Below are 25,098 nucleotides of genomic sequence, written 5' to 3'. Positions count from 1 at the left end.
GGTTGAGTTGTTGGGTTGCTGTCTCATCTATGGTGCTGGTGGTAGTTTTCTCTTGCAGCTAGTACTATGGCGAAGAAAGGCAGGCACTGGGTCCAACTGCCCTTTTCTGTAAACATCTCGCTCTTTACTTTTTAGCTTGGCCTCTCTATGTTCCACTATTTTTTCCCCACTTTGTGTAAGACGTCTACGTTTCACTTCAGGTTTTTTTTCATAGTCTTGCTTGTAGGTAAACTGTTTGTCCATGCTGTTAAGGAACTTTAAACTGCAATCAGATAAATTCACCCCAAGATGTTCACACTTTTGCTTTGCTGAGGTTCCTGGCATGTTATTGTTTCTGTGAATTCCAGATGCTAATCTGGCCTCCATGCCTCTTGAGAAGATTACATTCTTAGGTAGGTTCACACTCAAAGCCCTGTGCACAGCTTCGTTCTTATTCGTGGTGTTGTAAAGCTTCATACTACTAATCGCATCTTCACTAAGCTTCATTTTCAAGATCTCTTGTAGTAACAACTTGTCTTTTTCATCCATTTGCAGGATAGTAATGTTATAGCAGCCAAGATATTTGGAGCGGGTCCACCAGTTATAGTTCTCATCACCTAGACAGACCACTGAGTGTTGCTTACACATGGAGCAGTCACCATCATAACACCTCATTGTCGCCTGCAGGGCCTTGGGTAAGTCTTTACATACGTCATCTGTATTTCTTTGGTACTTCTCCATTAGCTGTCCCACTATCATAGAACTCCTACATTTGACATCCTGACTAAAAGCTTTCCTCATTTCTTTCTTTATCTCTTTTGTACGGCCATAGAACATGCCTTCACTGAACTTGGCTCTCAGTGACGCTCGAAACTGTGACTGCCCAAGGTGAACATAATCAGCTAGCCTTTCGACCTTCCACATGGGGTGTAGGGCTCTGGTTGCGTCATCTATCCCTTTAGCAGCCCGTCCGTCTCCATCTGTTGTGGCATTCTTTACAAGGATGTCTTGAAGTGCCAGCTGAGAACCAATTTGTTTTCCCATTTCATACTCCGACACTGGAGATGCTCTGTATAAGTTTGCAGTGCAGTCTTCATGGCCATTGGGACAATTTACATCAAAACCTTTCCCCCTCAGCCAGGCTCCTTTCCAGCACATTTGGTTCTGGGCATGCGATGCAACAATATATTTTTTCTCAGTCATTGTCTCAATGGCAAGTGTAAAGGCTTGGGTGGCATTCAGTCCCGGTTTCTTGCGGCTGGTAATGGTCTGGCTGTTATACCTTCCATCGACTGTAACATTAATAACATTTTCTGGTAGGCCCCTCTCTCGATTAACAGACTTGACAATCTCTAGTTTTTCTGACATGTCTGTCCTGTTAAGTTTTACTAGCTCCTTTCCAACATTATGAGACATTCTCTGCATGCTTGTTCGGGAAGGAGGAGGACAGTTCATTCTAGCAAACAGCTCCTGGAACTTTGTACTACCAATTGGACAGTCATGTAGGACTGCAGCCACTGCAACATTGGGTGCTCCAGGGTTGGTACCAGGTTTATTAGTGACAACTTCTTTGTATAACTTTATAACTGGACTCATGTAGGTGCAGTTCTTACATCTAAGGGTGTATTTCCAGCAAACTCCCCATTTTACTTGTCTGTGTGCCAGTATTTCTGGATTTTTGCAGTACTTGAATTCTTTTGTGTGAGCCTTAATAACAATGTTCAGCATCTTCATCATCTCTTCATGGTCGATGAACCTCATACCAGAAAGTGAACTCCATTCTTCTTCTTCTGTTTTCAGGTCATTGGATGATACCATTAGCTGGGAACGAGTCTTTATGCCATCATTGTGTACAGCTGAAGTAGAAGTGATTGTGGGAGTATCTTTAATGTCCTTCTGTTCAACATTTATTTCATCAACTGGAGCATTATTTATGTCTTGGTCTGGTGTAGTTGACAACTCTAGTACAGGCACAGCAACAGGAACATTCCATGCAATTCTGCCATTCTGGAATCTACCAACAGGTGCAACTCTATGTCTCTGAAGCCGTCCAGCTAAGCCTTTGTTGAATGGGCAGTAACCTTTTGGACACATGTTGAGACGAATAGTTTGGTGGTGCAGTGTAAAGCGCAGAAAAGAAACTTGGAATACAGACCTTATAATTGTTAGTTTTTATACTTTTTGTCATTATGTAACTTTTGATTCAGATTTTTAATTGGTTAAGGGATGCTGTCAATCAATTCTATGGATCCTTTTGATCTATTTTTAGCTGCGAATTAAAGAAACTGCCAACTCTGGCTTCAAAGGGTTTGGTTCAGTTCAAACAAAATTCCTTATTTAGGCCTTTTATATCTGAAATAAAAATTCTTTTTCTATTCAGATTTTACAAGCATTAATTTTCAAAATTTTAGAGAGTTGTTTTGCCACTGAAAAGTGATTTTGTAATTTTATGATAATTTTTTTGTTCTATTTTTGTTAAATTTTGAAAAAGAAAAAAGAAATAAAAAAATGTGATTAATTTTGTACTTTTTTTAATTGAAATAAGTATTTGGCATCTTAAAATTTCAAAAACTCTTTATTTCATCTCAAAGTTGCAAGAAATAAGGATTTTATAGCATTTTAAAGTTTTTACGACATCTTGATTATGCCTTGAGCAGGTGAAATAAAGGGGGTGTTGAATATACAGGTGAATAAGCCAAAAGTTTATTCAATACCTCCCTGAAGTTAAATTTTGTGTATTGTAGTATGAATATAGAATTTTTTAATGCAATTTGGAAAACTGTAGGTTGAGTTTTGATTTTTTTATTGATTTTTTTAAGTATTTTGGTTAGAAATTTATGCGATTTAAAATGAATTTAGAAAAGTAACCTTAATTACGCAAAGATGAGTTCTACTTTTGGAAAGTTTTATTATTGATTTAATTTTATCAATGTTTCTACTTTAACATCCACTTTAGTTTTTCAAAAAACTTTCACTAATAAAAAAGTTATGAGCTTTTGAATAAAGAAGGTATTTTGAGGAAAATGGAAATTCTATACCAGAAAAATGATAAAATTTTGGTGTGAAGGTAGGGGTGCAAGATATGCATTTGCTGGTGCATGTGATGTCTGATTGGTCTGAAATTTAGTATGTAGTCTTGATATATATTAAAGTTAATGTATGTAAAATTTTATTTCATTTGGACAACTGGAAGGGTCCTATTAGGCCCAAGGACACAGTTATCTACCCTCAATTTTCGTTGTCCACGAATATAGTTCCCTTTAATTTTAGTGTTTTCTTTCTTAATTTTTTTCTTTAGTCTTTTTTTGGAATTTTTTACTATTTGTTTGTATTTAGGTGAAAGATAAGACTTCAAATATACTGTCTGAAAAAAAATCTTTTTGAAATTTGGTGTAGAAATGAGTGAATTGGTCAGGTAAATAAAGCTGGAAATCCCCCTTCTCGGAAGCTCTCTGGCTTCATCCATACCGGTGTCCTCGTGTTTGTGGTTACCAGGAGAAAATGAGCTGGTAGAGTTTTCTGAATTTTTGGTATGTTTTGGGATAAAAGTCAAACTTTATGCACACCAAATCTCATTGGGAAAGAGCAGGTGGAATTTTTTTTAATTGTCATTATGTTTTAATAGACAGATAGGGTAAAATAACTGTGTTCTCGGGCCATAGAGTGTCCACAAGGGTGATATTGCCTTGTATTGCAACTGCCACTGTGACCTTGACCTTTGAACTCTAAAGTCAATAGTGCTTAAGATATTCTTAACGAGTAACACCATACCAAGTTTTGAGCATTTTGGTTCTAGACTGTCCATTAACAATTTCATCTACACGCAACTTACATGTAGTAGGCGAGGGGATAATAAACTTAAGTTTTATAAGAATTAGACAAAAAGATCGAATTCCCGCCATGCATGGCAGACTTGTACAGAAACGATATGTTGTCGACATTCTGTTCGTATCTTTGAGACATCGTATGGCCATCGCACCATCTTCGTAATCCATCATGTAGCCTTCGTGATCCATCGTGTAGGCTTCGGCTGAGATATGAAGCTTAAATACCCGTCTTCTGTTAACCTTGGATGTCCATCTTTTGCTATCGTATATAATTTCGGCACCATCGTATAGACTTCGTTATTCATCGTACTTGATTCGGTCACTTTTTGGTATTTTAACGAGATCGGGACCAACTTCGTACGAACTTACAATTTTCGCATTCGGGTGTCCATCGTATATAAAAATCGGGACAGTGTGACGCGGGCATAACTCTTTGACAAATGATCAAATATCACTGATGTTAGTATTTTTAATGACATATATATTTGACCAACCTCAGGTGCTATATAATCTGGTGTACCACAGAAAGTTCGTGTTGTTTTTTCTCCATGGATAATTCCTTCCTTGCACATTCCAAAATCTGCTATTTTTATATGACCCTCTGTATCTAACATAACATTATCTAACTTTAAATCTCTGAAAAATACAAAATTACTATATTATAATCCTTGAAATAATAAAACAACAAAACTGTATCTTCCAAAACAAATACAACTAAAGGTACAAAGAATGGCATACCAACAAGATTTACAATTAATACAATGAAAAGAATCAATATGTTTTTTTATTTCTGAATTCAAGTTTAGATCTGTTCTCCAGAATCATTAAAGACAAAAGTATAATGAAGTCTCAATCTGGCATTTCATTACACATGAACTAGTACACATTTTTGTTTAGGGGAAAGCATAACCCACCTAAGGGTGTGGGATATTTTTGCTGTGTTAAAGACCCATTGAAGGCATTGGGCTATTTTCTGCTCTTTGGTCAGCTTGTTGTCTCTTTGACACATTTCCCATTTCCATTCTCAATTTCAGTAACTGCTAGTAGTCCTTAGTTAATTTATGCTTATCATTGTCATTTTATTTTTTCCTGTAATCTATTCTAACATTGGGCTATTTTTAACAGAGTTTTGCTGAGTTTTTTGCTGTGATTTTGTTTATTCCAAATTAGCTAAAGGTAAAGGGTAGGGTTTGCATTCTCACAAAACTTCAAGAACCTCTTGCATTTGTTCGTCATGTGTTTTTCTTAATTTTGGTTCATTTGTATGGTTGTAGTTTCGCCAAGCTATTATACATTATTGTTTAGGGGAAAGCTGAAGCAGGTTTCTGGGAGCAGTGGCACATTACCAACTTCTGCTGTAATGACACCATTGTCAATCCCTATCTATGTCAGTATCAAAATTTACAGAACTTTGAAATTTCATCACTTCCAATACCTATGTCAGTGAAACATCTTTAAAGATGCTATAAAACGTGATTTTAGTTTTGTAACTCTGCAGACAATTGATAGGTTTACATTAAATCATAATAGTTCTAGGTACTTAACATCCTATAATTGTATTCATTGATTTCCTTAGTAATGCAGCGTAATCCATTTCTATCAATTTGGTGTACAGACAATATATTCTGTTACATAACAGACAGTAATTTCCAATATTCTTTGTACTAAGTTTGCCCAACATATCCTCTACAACTGCAATCTAATATTGACAGAATTATAAACATGTAAACTATTGTATTGCCAATGAGACAACAATCCATCACAGCTTTCAGACAATACAGTGATTATTTTAGGCTATACAATTAGCAGAAACTCTAATGTAAGGTGAGCTATAAAAGTTCATATGATAAATGTGTCAAGAAATCCTAAGGATTCACATTTTTAAAAATTTAAACTACGTAATAGGCCAAACAAAGTATTGCACTAGTTTTATTTCTTGGTCAACAGATTCTTGAAAGAGAAGAAAAAGATGCTGTAGCACATAAATCATAAATATTCAGAACAAAATCTGATATAGCATTATGTAAGCTAAGTTACTAATTATTTCCCCCTTACATAACAGATCAATTACCTATAAATAATTCCTTGTGCATGGAGGTAAAATAAACCTATGGCTATTTCGGCTGCATAAAACCTAAAAATAAAGAAAATCTATCATATAACATGTTTGATCATTATAATAAAAGTTGTCACTTTCATTTGATTAAGTAGTTTAAAAAAAGAAAACCTAGAAAAGATTTGTTAAATCATGATTTGTTTTCCGCTGGTCATTGTTTTCCACCCTTTTACTTTAAATTAGGATAATGCTTTCTTAATGGATCTTTTCATCCATACAACTTGGTACCTATATAAAGTTGAATTTTGTTTTTTAGGTAACAAATCACAATGACCAACATGTTGTCACTTAGTCTGAATTTCTTCCTTAAATACATGTGTGACCTAACTTATTCGCCCTCGTATTCGCCTAAACTGAAAGTAACTGAAAACATAATACAAATGTAGTAAAAGAGAGGCAGAAGATAGAAAAGGGCCATTCAATGTCATAACTTGTTACCGTAGTATTAAAGTTTGTTTGGCACTTACACAGCTACAGGCTCTTTGAATTTTCCTTCTTGTTGAATTCTATACATTAAATCTCCTCCATTAACATACTCCATAACAAAATACAACCGGTCCTGAAATTAAAATGTCTAGTTGTAGTTTTATATATTTTTTTATTTTTTTTATAGTAAGTTTATTTAAATTTTAATTAAATAAAATTATCCTTGAATAACTTATAGTCCAAAATTACAAAATACAGCAGATGTTGGAAGAAAAATATCTAGAGTTTTATATTGGAAGAGAAATAAAAGACGAATGTGTCTGAGGAAACGAATGCCTCCACTCAAGCATGGAAATTTTCCAAGTTAAAAATGGGCACAACTCTAAAACAATAAATAATTTGCTGCCCAAATTCAAACTCCATCTTTGTGTTGTTGTTCTTAGCATTGATTTTGTGTTTCATAAAATTTGCATGAGGGAAATTTAAGTTAGATTGCAGAAAAAAATTGGATGGACTGAAGGATGAAAAGACAGAAAGATGTAGTGATGGAAAGACAGACTCTCAAAGGATAACAGTTAAGCGCCTACATAGGCTTTTTTTTTTGCTACATATCTTTTTTTTATTGTTGGTCTTTTCCGGTCATACTTCATGAAATAAAAAAATGTAGGTGAGTACAAATGCACTGCATCTTGAACATGTTAAGAACATATTATTTTCATTACAAAGATACATTACTTTAATGATACCATCTTCATACAAACATTTCTGTGAGACAAGTTTATTGCTATAATTTGTTACATGAAGAAATTACCCTCCATTGTTGATTCAATAGTATAAATCTATAATTATTGCATGCTTGTTCATAATACGATGTATTTGATAGACTAACATCCTAACAGGTTAATATAAATAAGAGTTTAATATCTATGTGATTTTAAACATTAACAAATGTTATATGGGAAGAATGAATTGATCTCCAAAAAGAAAAACATTTACTATTATGTCTCTCTGATTGTCAATATAATGGAATTTTATGGGACTGTCAAACAAGTGAGAGGTTAAGCTAGCTATAAAACCAGGTTTAATCAACCATTTTCTACATGATAATGCCAGTACCAAGTCAGGAATATGACAATTGTTATCCATTCGTTTGATGTGTTTGAGTTTTTGATTAGGAATTTTTCATTTTGAATTTTCCTACGAGTTCAGTATTTTTGATATTTTACTTATTACAATTTATACCACTGTCAATATTTCTGTAAACAACTTGGGAATAATATCAACAAATGAAAGATTTAGATTTAAATTCATTCATACAAAATAAACTTTGTCCAATTTAAACATGTTTGAGTTTACTTTTTTATCTTGAGTTATGTATATGTTTGTTTTGGTGAAGGGGAAAGGGATTCAATGGGTGGATGAATGTGATAGTGCAGATATTTGTTACAAGAGGATGCACATAAAAATAGGAGGAGGGACAGTATATAACTATTTCACTCTTCTTTGAAGCAGGCATATAACAAGAATGTGTCCAAAGTACACGGATGCCCCACTCGCACCATCATTTTCCATGTTCAATGGACCGTGAAATTGGGTAAAAAATATAATTAGGCATTAAAATTAGAAAGATCATATCATAGGGAACATTTGTACTAAGTTTCAAGTTGATTGGACTTCAACTTCATCAAAAACTACCTTGACCAAAAACTTTAACCTGAAACTCGCACTTTCATTTTCTATGTTCAGTGGACTGTGAAATTGGGGTCAAAAGTTTAATTTGTCTTTAAAATTAGAAAGATCATATCATAAGGAACATATGTACTAAGTTTCAAGTTGATTGGACTTCAGCTTCATCAAAAACTACCTTGACCAAAAACTTTAAACTGAAGTGGGACAGACGGACAAACGGACAGACAGACGGACGAACTGATGCACAGACCAGAAAACATAATGCCCCTCTACTATCGTAGGTGGGGCATAAAAATAATAATGAATGGATGCAATACATCCTAAAACTCATCAGGACTGCTAGGAATAAATCTCATAAGAGAACCTGGTCGGGAGTATACAGGGAATATTGAGAACAACAAGGTACAAGAACCCAGTCTCTACGGTATAAATTGTTTAATACATACCATAGTTTGGAAACAAGAATGTAACTGTACAAGGAATGGTGGTTTAGTAGGAAGAGCTAGAACACGCTTTTCTATCATTGTACATTGAACGGTCTTATAGTATAACTGGACTAATACATACCATAGTTTGGAAACAAGAATGTAACTGTACAAGGAATGGTGGTTTAGTAGGAAGGGCTAGAACCCGCTTTTCTATCATTGTACATTCAACATCATCATCCTGTATTATCACATCTTTTTTCAATATTTTTATCGCATATAATTCATCTGTGCCTTTTCTTTCTGCTAAAACAACCTTGAAATAAAAACATGGAAAAATCAAGATTTACTTTAGCTTATCTGAGTCAAATGAAAATGACTTTCATATTTATACAACAAAACCATTTTTCAATAACTGATAACTTTACATTTTAACAATAATAAATAAACTAACAATCTTTAATCTAAGCTAATGTTGTTATCATTTTGACAGAAACGATGGAATAATGACATGTGGAACTTTCGTAGTTGCATTTTATGGGTATTTTTTAAAGATTAAACTGAAAATTGATATTGAGATAATTTTTCTTGTTTAATTGTGTAGATTGCTGTTTCACTGACTAATTTAAGGAAAAGGATTTTTTGTTTTTATATAGAAAGGTTAATTCAACACAGCATCAGGCATATGCTCATTGTAACGATTATACTTCATTATAGTATTTGTTATGTCTGTGCAAACATGTAATTTGTGTTCAGAGTACAGAGTATTAAAAATGTCATTCTCCATGTAGTCACTTTTTTTGTATGCCTTACCACTCATATGGCCCGAACAGCCAAACACACAACATAACATTCATCATATTAGGGCTTACAAAACAATACAAGAATATCAGAACTAAGAAGTCCTGCCTTTGAAATGGACAAACTAATAGAACATTAGATGCTTAAGAATAATGAATGGAGAATGTGGACACAGATGATGCCACCGCTTGCATTTAACTTTATAAAAGGGCATAACTCAAGAACAGTGACACCACTAAATTCAAAATTGATCTGTGTTTAGTGGTAATAAGCATTGTATATAAGTTTCATATCATTGGCCAAGGGAAACTAATTTTAAGGGTAACACTTAATGCCCTCTCTCCTGAGGGTGAGACATAAAAAAGAGAAAGCAAGTGTCATTCCAAAGATTGGTAGCTATCATAACCTTAACACTTTCACTACTGAATTTATTTTTTTCGCGTGATTCTCTGGCCGAAATTTATTTGCACGAGCCGTTTGCCTGACCGGGATTAATTTGACATGTGCTACAGCAAAAACGACCTCGTAGTTTTGGTCATTAAAAACTCGGGAACCGTAGCGAGTTGTGCGGCCAAATTTTGATAAGATGTAGATAAATATCATAGGTTGAGCGTCCGAAAACTTTCATTCATTACTTTTGTACAAGTTAAAACGACTTTCATGACCGTAGGTTAAGTTTTCTAAATGTTTCAACTCGAAATGAAACTCCTGACCACGATTGTTTAAGATTCTGCAATTTTGTTTTTCACAAGGTTTTTTCTTCTCAACAATCTTTCAAAAAAACATATTTTGACAGCGTTTTTACGCCTGATACTAAATTATAGAATGCATTTGATGTTTATCATAACATCTATGGAGCAACTGCACCAAGAAACATGTCTAAACGTTATTTTTACTGTTTGCACTGTGACCGTCTAAAAATAGAAATCTATGTATCCTTAAGGATAATTTCGTCCTCAGCTCCGTGGTGCCGAAAGGATAATTTCGGCTCGAACTCGAGGGTGCCAAAAGGATAATTTTGGTACGAAAGGGTTAACTAAAGAATTTCCTCTGTGAAAGAAAGTATCTAATAGTTACAATTATAACAGTGTGGTCAGTATGATTAGTAGTTAAGATAAATTTACGAGGTTTGTTGACAGTCAAATCAGAAGAACAATACAGATTTCCACAAGGGATTAAATCTCATGAAATATAGCCAACTTCTTCCACTGGAATTCCCAGATATCATTTTTATCACAATATAAAATAAGAGATGCATGCACAACTCCATTAATTACTGCCAAATCTGAGTAAATAATATCTAAATCAAATCCATTTCTGCTGAAAAAACACCAGCAATCAGATGAATAAAACAAACACTTGTACTACTCTTGTCGTCTGCTCCAAGTAGCAATGAAGGGGGATAACCAAATAAATTAAAGCATTGACACTCTTCTTCAATACTCTTCACTTCAGATCAAATATTTTCTCTACCATCCAATAGTTGACTTGTTGACTTGATATACAATGGAGAACAAAGCCATATAGAACAATTATCCTAATCTTTTTTTCTATATTGGTCTTTATTGTCAATGGAATATCAGAATAAAATACTATTCATTCTCAACAGCAATTATCAAAATACAATATTTGATGACAATATAGTGGTTGCCATGTCAACTGTTGACATAGTTAAGATAAAGTGTTTGAATTGATGGTAACTGTCAAGTCCAATCGTAATCACTATTTAAATTCAGACTCTCATCTAATTGTCGTGTGTATTTTACATCATGAAATAGATAATTCATGTATAATCTATGTGTAATAAAATTAGTATGGAAATGTTAGATTAGTTTTTTATCCACTTAATTCATTCATTTATCTCATTGAAATCGTGAATACCTGATTTCAGTTTCTAACTTCATACAACATCCAGAATATATTTTTCATTTGGGATTAAGTTATTTTGAGTGGGAAAACCCATTTCCAATTAAATAAAAAAATTAAACTTTCAGGAAATAAAGGTTAAAGTTTGCTGTGAAAAGTCAAGTACCGGTACTCATATTTAGGAAAAAATCATATCTATAAGTATTTTCCTGTTAAAACTCTATTTTCATCCAATGATATTACCGGTATAGTAGATCTGTATGGGGTATATTGTATGAGAACAGTATTCTCCAAACAGAAAGGTATATTATACTTACTTTACCAAAACTGCCTTTCCCAAGAACTGTAAGAAAGTTGAAATCTGTGGCTCGTATTGTGTCTTGTTTACTGGTATTTTTGGAAAGATCAACTCTCGGAGGTCTTCCTTCATCTATTGCTGCTAACTATAAATTTGGAAGAAAACAAAAATTTACTTGAAAAACTTTTGTCAAACAAAACAGGTGAATATTTCTTAGTAAACAAGAATGAATAAAGGGAGATGTGAAATTCAAATAAAGCAACAAGACACTAAAAATAATTAGAAGATGTGGTATGAATGCCAATGAGACAACTATTTACCAGAGACCATTTAACATAGTTAATATATGGTCTTCAGCAATAACCAGGTGTCATGCTCTGCTATAGCCTGAGTCTAGATAAAAAGGGGAATGAATTTAACTATTTAGTTTAAACATATTTAATTATAGTGGATTGGGAAACAAGTTTTGCAACTTATATTAATCCCTTTCCACTTTGCGGGTGCGAGTGCTGCCTTGTAGCGGCATTAGCCTGCTCTTTTTCAAAATCTACAAGGGTGTCTTTAACGTGCAAGAGATATGGCTCTCTCTTAACACGGGTCAGCCATTTATCGTCCCCTTCCGACGGACTATCATCGTTTCCTCAAGACCATACTCGCAAATGGTGTCAAGGGAGCGCCGAAAATTCAGTCCCTGAAATTTTCATCCCATACGGGTATCGAACCAGGAACCTTTGTGTTAGTAGTCAGATGCACTAACCACTACACCACGGCGGCTCCTCAAATTTAACTATTTGATTCTGAGAACTAGCTGTTAGTGTCCATATATACACACATACAGATGTGTACACAAAAAGTGTTCAACTAGTACCACTCAATGTTACATAGAAGTGAACTAAAAACACACGCCACAGCAGTAAATAATTGGATAAAAATATTAAATGAATGAAACAATTGACTTATTGTTAATATATAACTTATGTATATACATTAAGTAGACATTGCACTTGTGTGAAATTCTAAATAAAATTCCCTGAATGGTTGGTACTTAAATTATACCACTTATAAAGCACATGGACATAAGTACTAGTCACTTGAGATATTTAGTTAGGAATTTCATATTAGACCACATTTATAAAAAAACATTATTGTGTAATTTCACGCTTTATTTTTATACAACATTGTACATATAAAGCAGAATTATCAACATTTTTATATGTTTACTTTGTTAAATAATTTCAGGCATGTCAGGTGTTAAATTTTCTGATATTTTTTACATGCATAATATTTTTTGTCCAAAAGTTAGCTATAATTCTCTACCATATAATTGTAAACAATTTTCTTGTGTGTCCTCTAGCTTGTATATTATAACAGGGTACGTTGACTTTATTTTGTAATGGCTGTGTATATTTTCTATCAAGGACCATAACTCCTGAACTCCTGAACAACAAAAAATTTGCCTCATACTGAAGGAGAACAATGCTAACTGCAGCTTATCAACTATTTCAACTACTTTAACAACATCATAGAGAGAACTGTATGTAACAATAGCAAATGTAAAGCATATGTTCTCACTATTGGTTGATTACAGTTCATCAACTATTGTATGCAAACTGTTAGCAGCTGTCCCTTCTCAATGCCCACCATCTTATGAAATTCAAAAATCTTTTTAATAGAGCTTTTAATATTTGTGTTTCAAATATATCTAAAAAGTAAATAATATTGACCAACCATTCATTTAACATTGCTTGTTATGTTACACTGAAAACTAAGACAATAAAAATAAAAAGATTGCAGTGTTCATTCAATTTAGCAGCTTCACATTTCATAAGAAACAACTTGTGTCCACTCAGCTAAAAGGGCTGTATTTACGTGAAAGTTGAGCTATTCGATTTTATTGTATATGACAAACACGAAAACTAAATGGGCAGAACCAATTACAGATTAGAGTAATAGCCTGAATAAAGACCAATGCTAGGTCAACCATGACAAACATTAAATGTATTATCAGTTATTTCACAATGAATATTATATAACTTCTTACTAAGCTTGGTTAACTGTAACCACAGAAAATCAATTTGAGACACTCCAATTACAGATATGTCTGTAAATATTTTATGTAGCCTATTAATCATGCAAAAACAACTAATTTCCCTAAAATGGGCTCCTAGTCTTGTGGGCAATTATGGGGAGATACAAGAAACTCGAGGCTCAACTGCTACATCAACATTTGATATCCATAATTCCATCTGACAGCATTATTGCGCTATTAATATATCACAACTTGAAACTGATTTTAAGTCAAACAATTTTCACCAAAAAAGTCTGAGCGTTTCAAATTGATTCCCATGTCACACTTGTTATTTTGGATAGAAAAAAAAACCCAATGCATTTATTGCATATGTTCTACAACAATTCATTTATTGCATATGTTCTACAACAATTCATTTATTGCTTGATACTATCTGTCCATTTTTAATTTACAACAAAATTCTGATGGTGTTATTATCAAAGGATAAAATTTAATGCATATAAACTTTCAAATTGAATCTAAGAACAATACATTTAGAATGGTAATAAATTATGTAAAAGATTACTAGTATTGATTGGAACTTTGTCAAAGTAAACGACTACAATTATCAAATTACTAAAAGGAAAAGGTTATACCTATAAAATTTCAATTAAGAGATGGCGGTTTGTATAAAATGGTTATAAAATTTCATCAATTTATATAGGATTACAAACAATGCAATAAATTTGTCACAGTAGAAATCACAGCAATACTTCTGATGTCAGCAGAAATCATTACAACAAACTTGAGACAGCACAGAACATTATTACGCAATTGAAAGGAAAATTTATTCTTCAATAAACTTGCTTTATAACAAGGAATTTTACAATAAAAATAATAAACTGTTTAATCAGAAATGTGTCTAGCCTTTTTGTAGTTTTGATAAAATAATGGACATGTTGAAATTAAAAGGGCAATATTTAAACATGTAAGCTATGCAAGACATTCAAATTCAATAAACTAAGAATGAAGGTGCAAGGCAAAATAGCATCCACTGAAATGTCACATTCCAATGCTTATATAAATGCATACCAAATACCATTGACTTATCATTAGAAGTTGGTTCCCTTTTAGACTATCCTAAACCAAAATTACAACTTGTAAACTATGCTGGTGTTTAAAGTCAATGACCCATGACAAGAGATTGGATAAATATAATCTCCATAGAAATAAGCCTTGAAAATGCAAATACAACTGCATACCAAATAGCACTGACTCAACGTTAGAGGCTCATCTAAACCTGATCTGATCATAAACTTTAACATGTAAATTATGCAAAACATTTTAAAGTCAATATAAAACCATGACTGAGGGGGCAAAGCCAAATATGTTCTGGGGAAATAAGATGCTGAAACAACTGCATACCAAATATCATTGACCAAACTCTAGTAGTACCCAATCAGCTGACCTAATCACAAACTAATACACTGTAGATGCAACTGGCACTGCCACTAGAACCAGCTCACCTTTAATAGTATCGCTTTTTGCAACTTTGTTGAAGTAAGACCAAAATTTGCAAACAATTTTCTGCAATAACTTAGTTTATATGTTTATATTCTATCACATAGCCCATAAATCCATTAGTTATGAAAGAAACATGGTATAAAGTGTTTGGATGACATACAGTTTTGAGGTAGACAAAGACATACCTTCATTTTGTCTTTAATTTCTTGTATGTCACTTGCTAAATCATCACTGACAGGAATACCATAGAACTCTCCCTCCTCCTGACTCAGCAGTTTAAACCAGCCAACGTGTGTTTCCTTTATCACCTCGGTGATCCCAAATGATAATGATCCCATGAAATCATTCCGTGAGGTACGATCCCAGTCCCAGATTTCTATTGAAAGGCGTTTCGCATGGTCTTCTTGACTAAGATCACTACATAAAATATATTAGATACAAGATCACTTTGTAAAAGATCTTAATAGAAAAAAATCAAAAATGTAATATAACAACTTATACACATGTAGTTCACAAAGCTGATTTCATAGCATTTGTTACTGACTATTGGAAGCATGCCTTATTTGAAGGTTGGAAGTCTTAATGGCTTGACCATGCTGAATCAAACCAAAAAATTTAACATTGGTATTTGCTGCATCTCTTTTAACCATACAGGAGGAGTAAGGATAAAGATGAAGTCTACATGTATTGGTAATGATGTGTTCAGGTATGGTGTCTTCCTAGGTAGTGTTGCCTTGTGAACACTTGCATGTAAAAAATCTGACTTAACCTGTTTGTCTCGAAAAAAACCTAGGTTCCGTATGAATATGTTAACATATACTTCACAAATTAAAGCCACATGTAATATTTGCCACTGGACACATCAACTAGTCAATCAATCAATTTGGGTTAACCCAATCACTTTTTTTCAGTACCAAGTAAGGCTATATTGAGGAACGTATTGGTTGTTATTGTGTGCTATGTTTGTACCTCTATTTTTGTCTGAGGAGTTGGGTGTTGTTGGTTGTTGTGGAATGTGGTAATCTTGTTTTAAGATGTGGACTCATTTCTGCAGCAGTTTTTACCGGTTATAAACCTCCTAAGTATATTATTCTGTAGAAGATCTTTCTGTATCAGCTTTTGACTGTTACAAACTTATATCATATATGTTTCTGTTGAAGCCATTTCAGTTTTCAGCCTTTGAAATAATGTTTATGTTTCTGGTGAAGACATTTCTGATCATAAGCCTTTATTTTTAAACTGTAATAATGTATTCTGTTGAAGACCTGTTGGTATTAGCCAATGGCTTTTATAAACATAAAAGTGTAGGTTTCTGTTGAAGACCATTCTGTTTCTTTCTATAAATGTTATAACTTAATATGTAAATGTTTCTGCTAAAGGCCTCTATATATACCGGTAAGCTTTTAGCTGCTATAATGTTTATGTTTCTGTTGAAGGCCTCTCTGTATAAGCAACTGTTAAACTTACAATGTAAATGATTCATTCCACTCTGGATTGAGGTTAGTTTTGACGGTCTTTGTCTTCTTCTTTGTTTTATTGTTATCATCTGGTATTAATTTAATTTTACAATAAGGATCTGCTAAACCATTTGGGTCCATGGGATTTAAGTTCCTGGCTTCTACAACTAAAATAATAAGTATGCAACCATAAGAACAGTTCTTTACTTTTTTAAGTATTGATTACATATTTTAGTATTGATGACATATTTTTACATGGAAGTTGATGTCTTTCTCAATTTTTGTCATAAGCTACTTATATAAAGATACAATATCATATTATAGGAAAGTATATATACTCATAGCAAAGTGCAAAGGGGAAACACGTCAGACACTCTCTGTTGATTTCTTGTCATAACATAATGATTTTGTTTGTTTGTTATTTGTTGGAAGATCTTTGATAGTCAGATTCTGTTCATTTTATTCATTTTGCTTTAGACTGAACGATATACAATTTGGAATATAGTAAAGACATATGAATAATTATTGAAGACCACAAGTTGACCTCTCAATATCTGAATTATTTGTATTTATGGGTTGTTCTCCAATAGACAACTTTCGAGTTCGATGCATTTCCGTCAAAAACTCTGGTTTTAGTGAACGTCATTTGTGTGTTTAGGGGCGTTGTCACTTCCATTCCAATGTTGAGCGAGTGGTTGGAAAACTATAATTCTATATTGTACGAATTATTCGGCAAACTGAATTCTCAAAATTGACAATCAGCATTGCTTTCATTAGGGAATTGTCATTAAGTACCTACAGAACAACCATTATTTCTAGTTTATCCTGCACAATGACGATCACTAAGACGCTTGATGAATGTAAATAGTGCAGGGATACAGGCGACCCCCTCTATCTGGTAAATGACGTCATAAAGGTGCGTATAATTGACGAGTTTTTTCCGGTGACAGATGAACTCGACAGTGGTCTATTGAGGTATATCTGAGGTATAACAGACACAACCTTTTATTTCTAACAAAATGACAAATGCACCAGTTCATCAACAGTTAACTGATCTTCATGAATTTGTAGTTTTAGAAACATTTTTTTGTGCTATGAGCCATTTTTTTAAAATCTTGTATGTTTTGGTAATGAGAACTGTATGATGATCTTTAAGAGATCTTTTAAGCAGAAGATCTGGAACTTACTTGTGATCTTAAGCTTGCCATTCTGGTAGGACACTGATAAATTGATTCTACCACGTCTCTCTGTGTGGTCAACTCCACATAACTTTGGAACGTTCTTTTCACATCTTTTATGTACATTCATGTCACATGCTGTAATATAGGAAAAGATTTACTTATAAATAGATATAAAAAATCTTTATATATATGTAAAAGATCTTTATATATATGTAAAAGATCTTTATATATATGTAAAAGATCTTTATATATATGTGAAAGTTTCAAGGATATATAGAAGTCATGTTAAAGTTTTAATGAACATTCATAGACACATACAAGTGAAAAAATCCAGTAAAGGAATGATACTGGAGTAATCTCCCTTTTTTGACACAAAGACCCAAACCATTACTGATGATATTGATTATAAAGTACAGATTTTTTTTTAATAAAAACATTACTTTGAAATCAAATGAGATATAAATCAAAGGCCTATTTTAAAAGTGCTGAAAAGGCAGTTTCTACCTAAACATAGAACCAATGTCAAACTGCTGACTTTTATATCAGATCATTTCTTTCAGAAGTTTTAAAAAAAGTTTTGAAAAATTCAAAGCATAGGCAAACTGGAAGTGGGTATCCCATGGATCCAAAATCGGATAATCAAGTCCAAGTTAATAACCAAATATGAATATAATGTTTGAAAACTTTGTGAAGAAAAATTTCAAGCCCATATATTGAAATATTTTAAGGATGGGTAAATAAGAGTAGATCAGAAAAGTGCTTACACATCACAACTATTTACTGTCTATATACAAAGTCTTTCTGTTTTGCAGTTCCTGACTTAGTGTAACAAAAGCATTTTCCTTTTGACAAACAATGTGATTGCAATGTAACACCACTTTAATGTGTGAGGGTATAAAAATGAAAGAACCTGTCCCAAACATCAAGAAAAAAGAATGTGTCCCCAGTACACGAATGCCCCACTCGCACTATCATTTTCCATGTTCAGTGGACCGTGACATTGGGGTAAAAACTCTAATTTAGCATTAAAATTAGAAAGATTATATCATAGGGAACATGTGTACCAAGTTTGAAGTTGATTGGACTTCAACTTCATCAAATACTACCTTGACCAAAAACTTTAACCTGAAGCGGGACAGACGGACGGACAAACGGACGCACAGACACACGGACGAACGGATGCACAGACCAGAAAACATAATGCCCCCCCCTATCATAGGTGGGGCATAATATCGTAGGTGGGGCATAAAAACTTGTTTCTAAATTTGACAGCAAATCCAAGAAAAATGGAGACTAGAATGATGACAAGAAATAAATTTTTTGAGATGAGAGGAATATAATCAACAAAAGGCTATGATAAAAATACGGCACTAGCATAGTGACAGCATAGTGATGATGGAACAACTTTTAATCATGAAATATTGTTTAAATGTCTCACTTAAATGCCATGTTCCTTATAGGTACTACATTTAAGTCAATATAATGTTCAGAGTCAAGTAAATCAGATTAATGAAAAGCATTTATAAAGTACATTTTACAGTATTTTTTTAGTAAAAATTCTGTAAATGCCTCCCTACAGCCATCCATTATTAGTAGCCTTTTTTTACTATTTCTCAAATGTAGGGGGCGGCAATTAATCTCCAGCATCTTTATTCCCATGGAACAAAGTTTGGCATTTGATAAATCAGTTCTGATCAGTGTTATTAACTAATAAGGTTTTGTCCATCACTAAACAATATCAGAACAACAGTGCCATTAATATAATAGACATTACAAGCTAAAAAGGATTGAAGTACAATCAGATAAAATGGCCACCACTATCATTTTCTACTTTTGTGTTGTAAAGTTATTACCTGATCTCTATTTGAAGTTAGTTTATTAGCAGTGTTGTAGGTTATTATGATGCTAATTTTATACAAGAGCGTATCATGTTATTTTTAAATTGATATGCATGCTTTTTGAGCTTTCAACCTATACAAAATCAATTCTATTCAGGCATATTAAAGAGTCATCAACTTTGATGATTTACATAATGTTGTTGCTTCAAACATTAATGAATTAGTTTACAATATAGTCAATAATATATGCATTCAGATTAAAATTTCTCATTACAATGTATAAGTAAAATACAAACTGTTATAGGCAAATGAGAAATAAAAATACTTTTTAAATCATTTGCAAAATAAATAGATTATGTGGTTTAAAAGCAAGAATCTTTTCATATAACCAATGTGAAAATAAGTATATTGTGGATAAAAAACAAATTGAAGATATTCTACCCTTGGGAAAATACAATTTAAAGATTCATGTGATTTTTTTCTTGAACATTTTTTTCTTTTGATTCAAACAAAAATTGTATAACAATAATGCCTGACACAATATTGGTTGTCTGCATTATTTTTTCAATAACATTTCAGAATTATTATCTAAATTAATGGTTGCAATTTCAGTTTAAAATCAGCTGACTGATATTGAGCTATTTTTTTGAAATGTTATGTAATAGATGTCATTGAATATAAATAGCTCAATAGGTCACATGGTTCTAACAAACTGTATGAGCTCATGAATGCTCATTAATTTTCTGCAATAAGTGAGACAATTTAGAAAATACTTATCAACCCCATCCTAATGAATCCCTGGAATTGATGTCAGCATACAAAATAGTGATGTCCATGGACAATTATTCTTTTCTAAATTGACAAGGATCTTATATATACAGTGATTTGTACATGGCAAATGTAGAAATATCTGTACAAAGCTATTATCTGAGAGCCATAATGATCCTAGTGTTCTTTGCTACAGAACATAATTACCTTTTCTTCTTACAATAGAAGGAATATGTATCTCTGAGGAATAACACAGATCTGAACACTGATTATGGAGGGGAGATAATGACATCAGTATAAGTTTGTTTTGACGGAATTTAATAAATCAAATGTTGGATGTTCCAGTATTTTCTTGAAAAAGAGCATATTTTATAATAATTAGTCCACTTTTCTTCAGTAGACTTTTGGTTATTTAGATGAAGATATGGTATATTTGGTTTTAAGCGATCCTATGACTTCTTAAAGGGGTTATTTCCCCTGAAATGTTTCATTGATTGATTGATTGGTGTTTATCGCCACTTTCAATCCTATTTTGAAGCTGTCAGTTTTATTGGTTGAGGAGTGCCGGAGATAGTAGAAATTTAAGATTTGAGTGGAGTCCTCCTGCCTTGTCCAGGATTCAAACTTACAACGTAAGTGTTGACAGGCTAGTGATACAGTAGTTTGACTACAAAGACCACTCAGCCACTGAGGCCCCCACTGAAATGTTTAAAATTAAGACTTTAAACTAAATCATGATTAAAGTCAAGGAATATCTTGTTAAGAATAGGGCAACATTGAAAAGGCTTAACTGAAAGTATAGGTAGTTAAATATCTCCCTAATTACAAGCAATAGTACAAAGAAACAATATATAATCTAAAGCAGTGGAATATAAGCTTTCATGTGAAACTGGAAATGACAAAATATGTCTTGTACAATAGGCTTTTCATTAAAAGTCAACATGGAAAAAAAAACATTTCATGAATCAACAACTAAATTCTAGTGATAAAATCTTTAATTTGTCAGTACATTCTGATTTTACAGTTTTGATTCCCTGATGATACAACTATTTCTTGGATAAAAAAAATACCAATATCCTGATCCCATTAGAACAATATTATAAATTTCAATGCAATCACAAGCTTATCTTTTCAACTGAAACCACAAGTATTCACAGGGGGCAGGTTTTCTCTGTAACGTTCAATATAATATTTGAAAATGATGAATATATTTCTACAGAAAAAAATATATTATTGAACTGTTTTCACACCTTCAGGAATTTTCATTTATCATATGAATCATCCTCTGTTGCAGCTACCATTATAAATTAGCTGTAGGAATTTACATTCATTTGGTTAAAACAACACATCACATGAAAGTCATATGAGGAAGAGATATAAGCCCATATGTATGAGAAGTTTTAATTATTCTAAACAACCGTTACTTATACAACTCAGATAAATATCCTTTTCAGTTTTGATTAATTCTGATTTATTGGAGACCGCAATCTTGGATATCCTGATGGTGTCAGTAAACCTAATGAAGCTGGATGATCTCATAGGGAAGTTATATTCTATTGAAGGATCCCAACTTATAAATCAAAACAAACATACACTAAATAACAGATCTGTTTCTCAGCTTTAAAATCATTTGACCTCCTTGCTGGACATTCAATCCATATTTGTCTCATTGCAGTAGTTCCTGATACTTAATTCTATTGCAAACAGATATCAGATAGTACAACAGATTAAGAGCTTCAGGGTCAAATTTCATCAGCATCGTTTTCAAATACCAGACCATCATCCTACAAAACTTTAGTCAAAAGTGTACTTTTAAAATATTTGCCTGAGTTCTCAGTAGTTCTTAGCAGGTTACAGTCCATATAAGCTTAGTTAATAATAATAATGCTCAGAGGACCAACAATCAATAAAATCTTAATTCTACAGATGAATATCTCTGTAAGTTGACCAACACAGCATATCAGTATTTAAGACGTTGAGATGAAGAAAACCTAATTATTGCTTTAAAAGTTCTGTTAAATGGTCTTAGTGCATATAAGACAACCACCCACCACAAAGCTATTTCCAACTAACAGGATTATAAATTACATAATGCTTTCAAGCAAACTATACAAACTTATTCTGTGATGACATTAAGCTATCATACTGTAAAACACAAGTCTATCGTAAATTATTTCTGACATAAATTTCAACATCACTTTAAAGGTCATTCCATTTAAAATAAAAGTGATTTTCATACTCTGATTAAAATTTCAGTCTCAAAACTTTGAAACACATCGCAGGAATCTGTCTACCTAATGATACCATCAAAAGACAACTTGTTAAAAATATAATCAAAGCAGTTATTTCTCCCCTTTTTCATAACACTTAAAAATCAATTCAATTGAAAGCCTAAATAAATGTTCAAGACTGAAAATTTTGCTTTAGTACCAATCAAGACATAAAACCAGAAGTGACAGAAAATAATATCACTTGCCTGAAGATATAGGCTCTGGACTTCTACTTGATGATGCCACCATATTATTGCTTCCATTAAAACTTTTACACTCTTCAAAAATGATCAACTGTTCATTTGAATGAGAATTTCAGTTCATGGTAGGTATTGTACAAGGCTAGCTGACAATAGACTAGAGCAGTGATTATGTCATTTGGACTGGACACAAGGGAATGGGAAATAAAAACAACCCAATTTAATTAATCAAGATACAATTTTCAGCCAAAGAAAAATGACAGTCATTTCAATTAGTTTAAATGTACTCATTGCTTCTGATCAAATAAAAAGATCCAAATGCATGTTGAAGACAGGGGTATTATGTAGGAAATATTGAATAATTTCACAATGGACTAGATACACCTATTTCCATTTGAGCTATGTAATTTCACTAAATAAATTGTCATTCCATGTCATGGTGAGATCAGCATTTTATTACTAGAGGCTCTTGAGCCTGTGTCGCTGACTTGATTCTACTTTGCTTTTGGAAATCATTTTAAAATAGATTGAAATCCTAACAGATAAATGAATGACTTTGGGCCAGGTGAGCTAAAAAGGAAAAACAAAAGAGAGTTAAAACCCATAAAAATTTAATTTTAAACCCTAGTGACAAGGACATATCACAATGAAGGTAGTTAAAACAAAGAGACAATGACTGACCAAGTCACAACTCAGAGAGTGGTTGAGTGAGTCACAAATATCAAGTCAACACTCACATGACTGACTACTTGATAAATCACAGGTGAAAATTCAGAGAATGAGATTGACTGAGTTACAAATATCTAGTCAAGTCTTAGAGAGTTAAACTGAGTCACAAAAAGCAAGTCATAAATCAGAGAGAGTGATCGTCTAAGAAACAAAGAGCAGGTCATAATTCAGAGAATGAGAATGAGGCACAAATAACAAGTCAACATTCAGAAAAAGTTATTGACTGTGTGGATAGTGTGACTGGTTGATCTATAAGTCAAAACTTAGAGAGATTGCCTCAGTCACAAATAGCATGTCAAAACTCAGAGATTGCCTCAGTCACAAATAGCAAGTCAAAACTCAGAGAGATTACCTCAGTCACAGATAGCAAGTCAAAACTCAGAAAGATTACCTCAGTCACAAATAGCAAGTCAAAACTTAGAGAGATTGCCTCAGTCACAAATAGCAAGTCAAAACTTAGCGAGATTGCCTCAATCACAAATAGCAAGTCAAAACTTAGAGAGATTGCCTCAGTCACAAATAGCAAGTCAAAACTTGGAGAGATTGCCCCAGTCACAAATAGCAAGTCAAAACTTAGAGAGATTGCCTCAGTCACAAATAGCATGTCAAAACTCAGAGATTGCCTCAGTCACAAATAGCAAGTCAAAACTCAGAGAGATTACCTCAGTCACAGATAGCAAGTCAAAACTCAGAAAGATTACCTCAGTCACAAATAGCAAGTCAAAACTTAGAGAGATTACCTCAGTCACAAATAGCAAGTCAAAACTTAGAGAGATTGCCTCAGTCACAAATAGCAAGTCAAAACTTAGAGAGATTGCCTCAGTCACAAATAGCAAGTCAAAACTCAGATTAAGAGATGGGCAAGAGAGTTTCAGAGTTATGTTTCATAGAATAATGTTTGTTCTCTTGTTTTGTTTTTTTTCTTTTTCCCATGGTGTCTTTCCTTTAACGACTCAATATTTAGACATCTGTTATGGGACTATCAAATAATAAATAATTGCCTCGAAGTAGTAAACAGTTTTTCTTGCCTGTGACAAATCTTGTAGAAAACAAGACAAAGGAATGCTTATCTGGTTTGCTTAAGCAATGGCAATTTAGCTTTTTGTTTAAAGCTTGAGTACCATTGATTACATATATCTAAATAATTTAGAAGTTCAGTAGCTGCTTTTTTATTCTTAAATTGATCACTGTTTCTTTTATTCCTACTTTTTCTCTGTAATTTATGTTTTTCATTTGACATTTGAATTTCCATTAAGCTGTTTACTGTCTCCAAGAATAAACAGCTGTATAGATTATTCTGTCAAAGCCTGAGATATTCTTCAAGGTTTTATACAGTATATATTAAAGAGCCATCCAATATTGATTGGTATGTAAGTAGCTGGTAACTGTTCTTTATAAGACAACTATTTACAGTTAATTATACATAATCCATTGTTTATCTGGTGTATCAGTTTTACTGCCATTAGTAATCATATCGTTTATCAAGTAATTATTACAATAAATGACCTCTATTTCAAGAAAAATTATACACAATTACAGGCAAATTAAGTCAATGGTCAGTTATCCTATATCCCCGATAGATGTCAATTACAGCCTCAACAATTCCTCAGTCAATGCTACGTGTTTTGATCAAATTGTACATTAGCTGATCTAAAACAAATCTGTTTTTACTCTATGAGAATTTATTTTGATGCCA

General features: G+C 32.9%; 1 protein-coding gene across 2 annotated transcripts in view; it reads right to left on the bottom strand.

Moving 5' to 3' along the window:
* The window catches only part of LOC139489517 (calcium-dependent protein kinase C-like), a 92,827-nt gene that overhangs the window by 12,655 nt on the left and 55,074 nt on the right, over positions 1-25,098 (bottom strand). For both annotated transcript variants that reach the window (XM_071276004.1, XM_071276003.1), the window contains exons 5-12: positions 17,604-17,732; positions 16,427-16,583; positions 15,145-15,376; positions 11,447-11,572; positions 8,605-8,778; positions 6,390-6,481; positions 5,878-5,940; positions 4,301-4,442 (exon numbers count right to left, since the gene is read on the bottom strand). In XM_071276004.1, coding sequence (XP_071132105.1) covers positions 4,301-4,442; positions 5,878-5,940; positions 6,390-6,481; positions 8,605-8,778; positions 11,447-11,572; positions 15,145-15,376; positions 16,427-16,583; positions 17,604-17,732 — 1,115 coding nt within the window. The remainder of the gene's footprint in view (positions 1-4,300; positions 4,443-5,877; positions 5,941-6,389; positions 6,482-8,604; positions 8,779-11,446; positions 11,573-15,144; positions 15,377-16,426; positions 16,584-17,603; positions 17,733-25,098) is intronic.

Source organism: Mytilus edulis, chromosome 9 (assembly GCF_963676685.1).
Source record: "Mytilus edulis chromosome 9, xbMytEdul2.2, whole genome shotgun sequence".
In the NCBI taxonomy this organism is placed as follows: Eukaryota; Metazoa; Mollusca; class Bivalvia; order Mytilida; family Mytilidae; genus Mytilus; species Mytilus edulis.
This window is presented reverse-complemented; position numbering and strand designations above follow the sequence as displayed.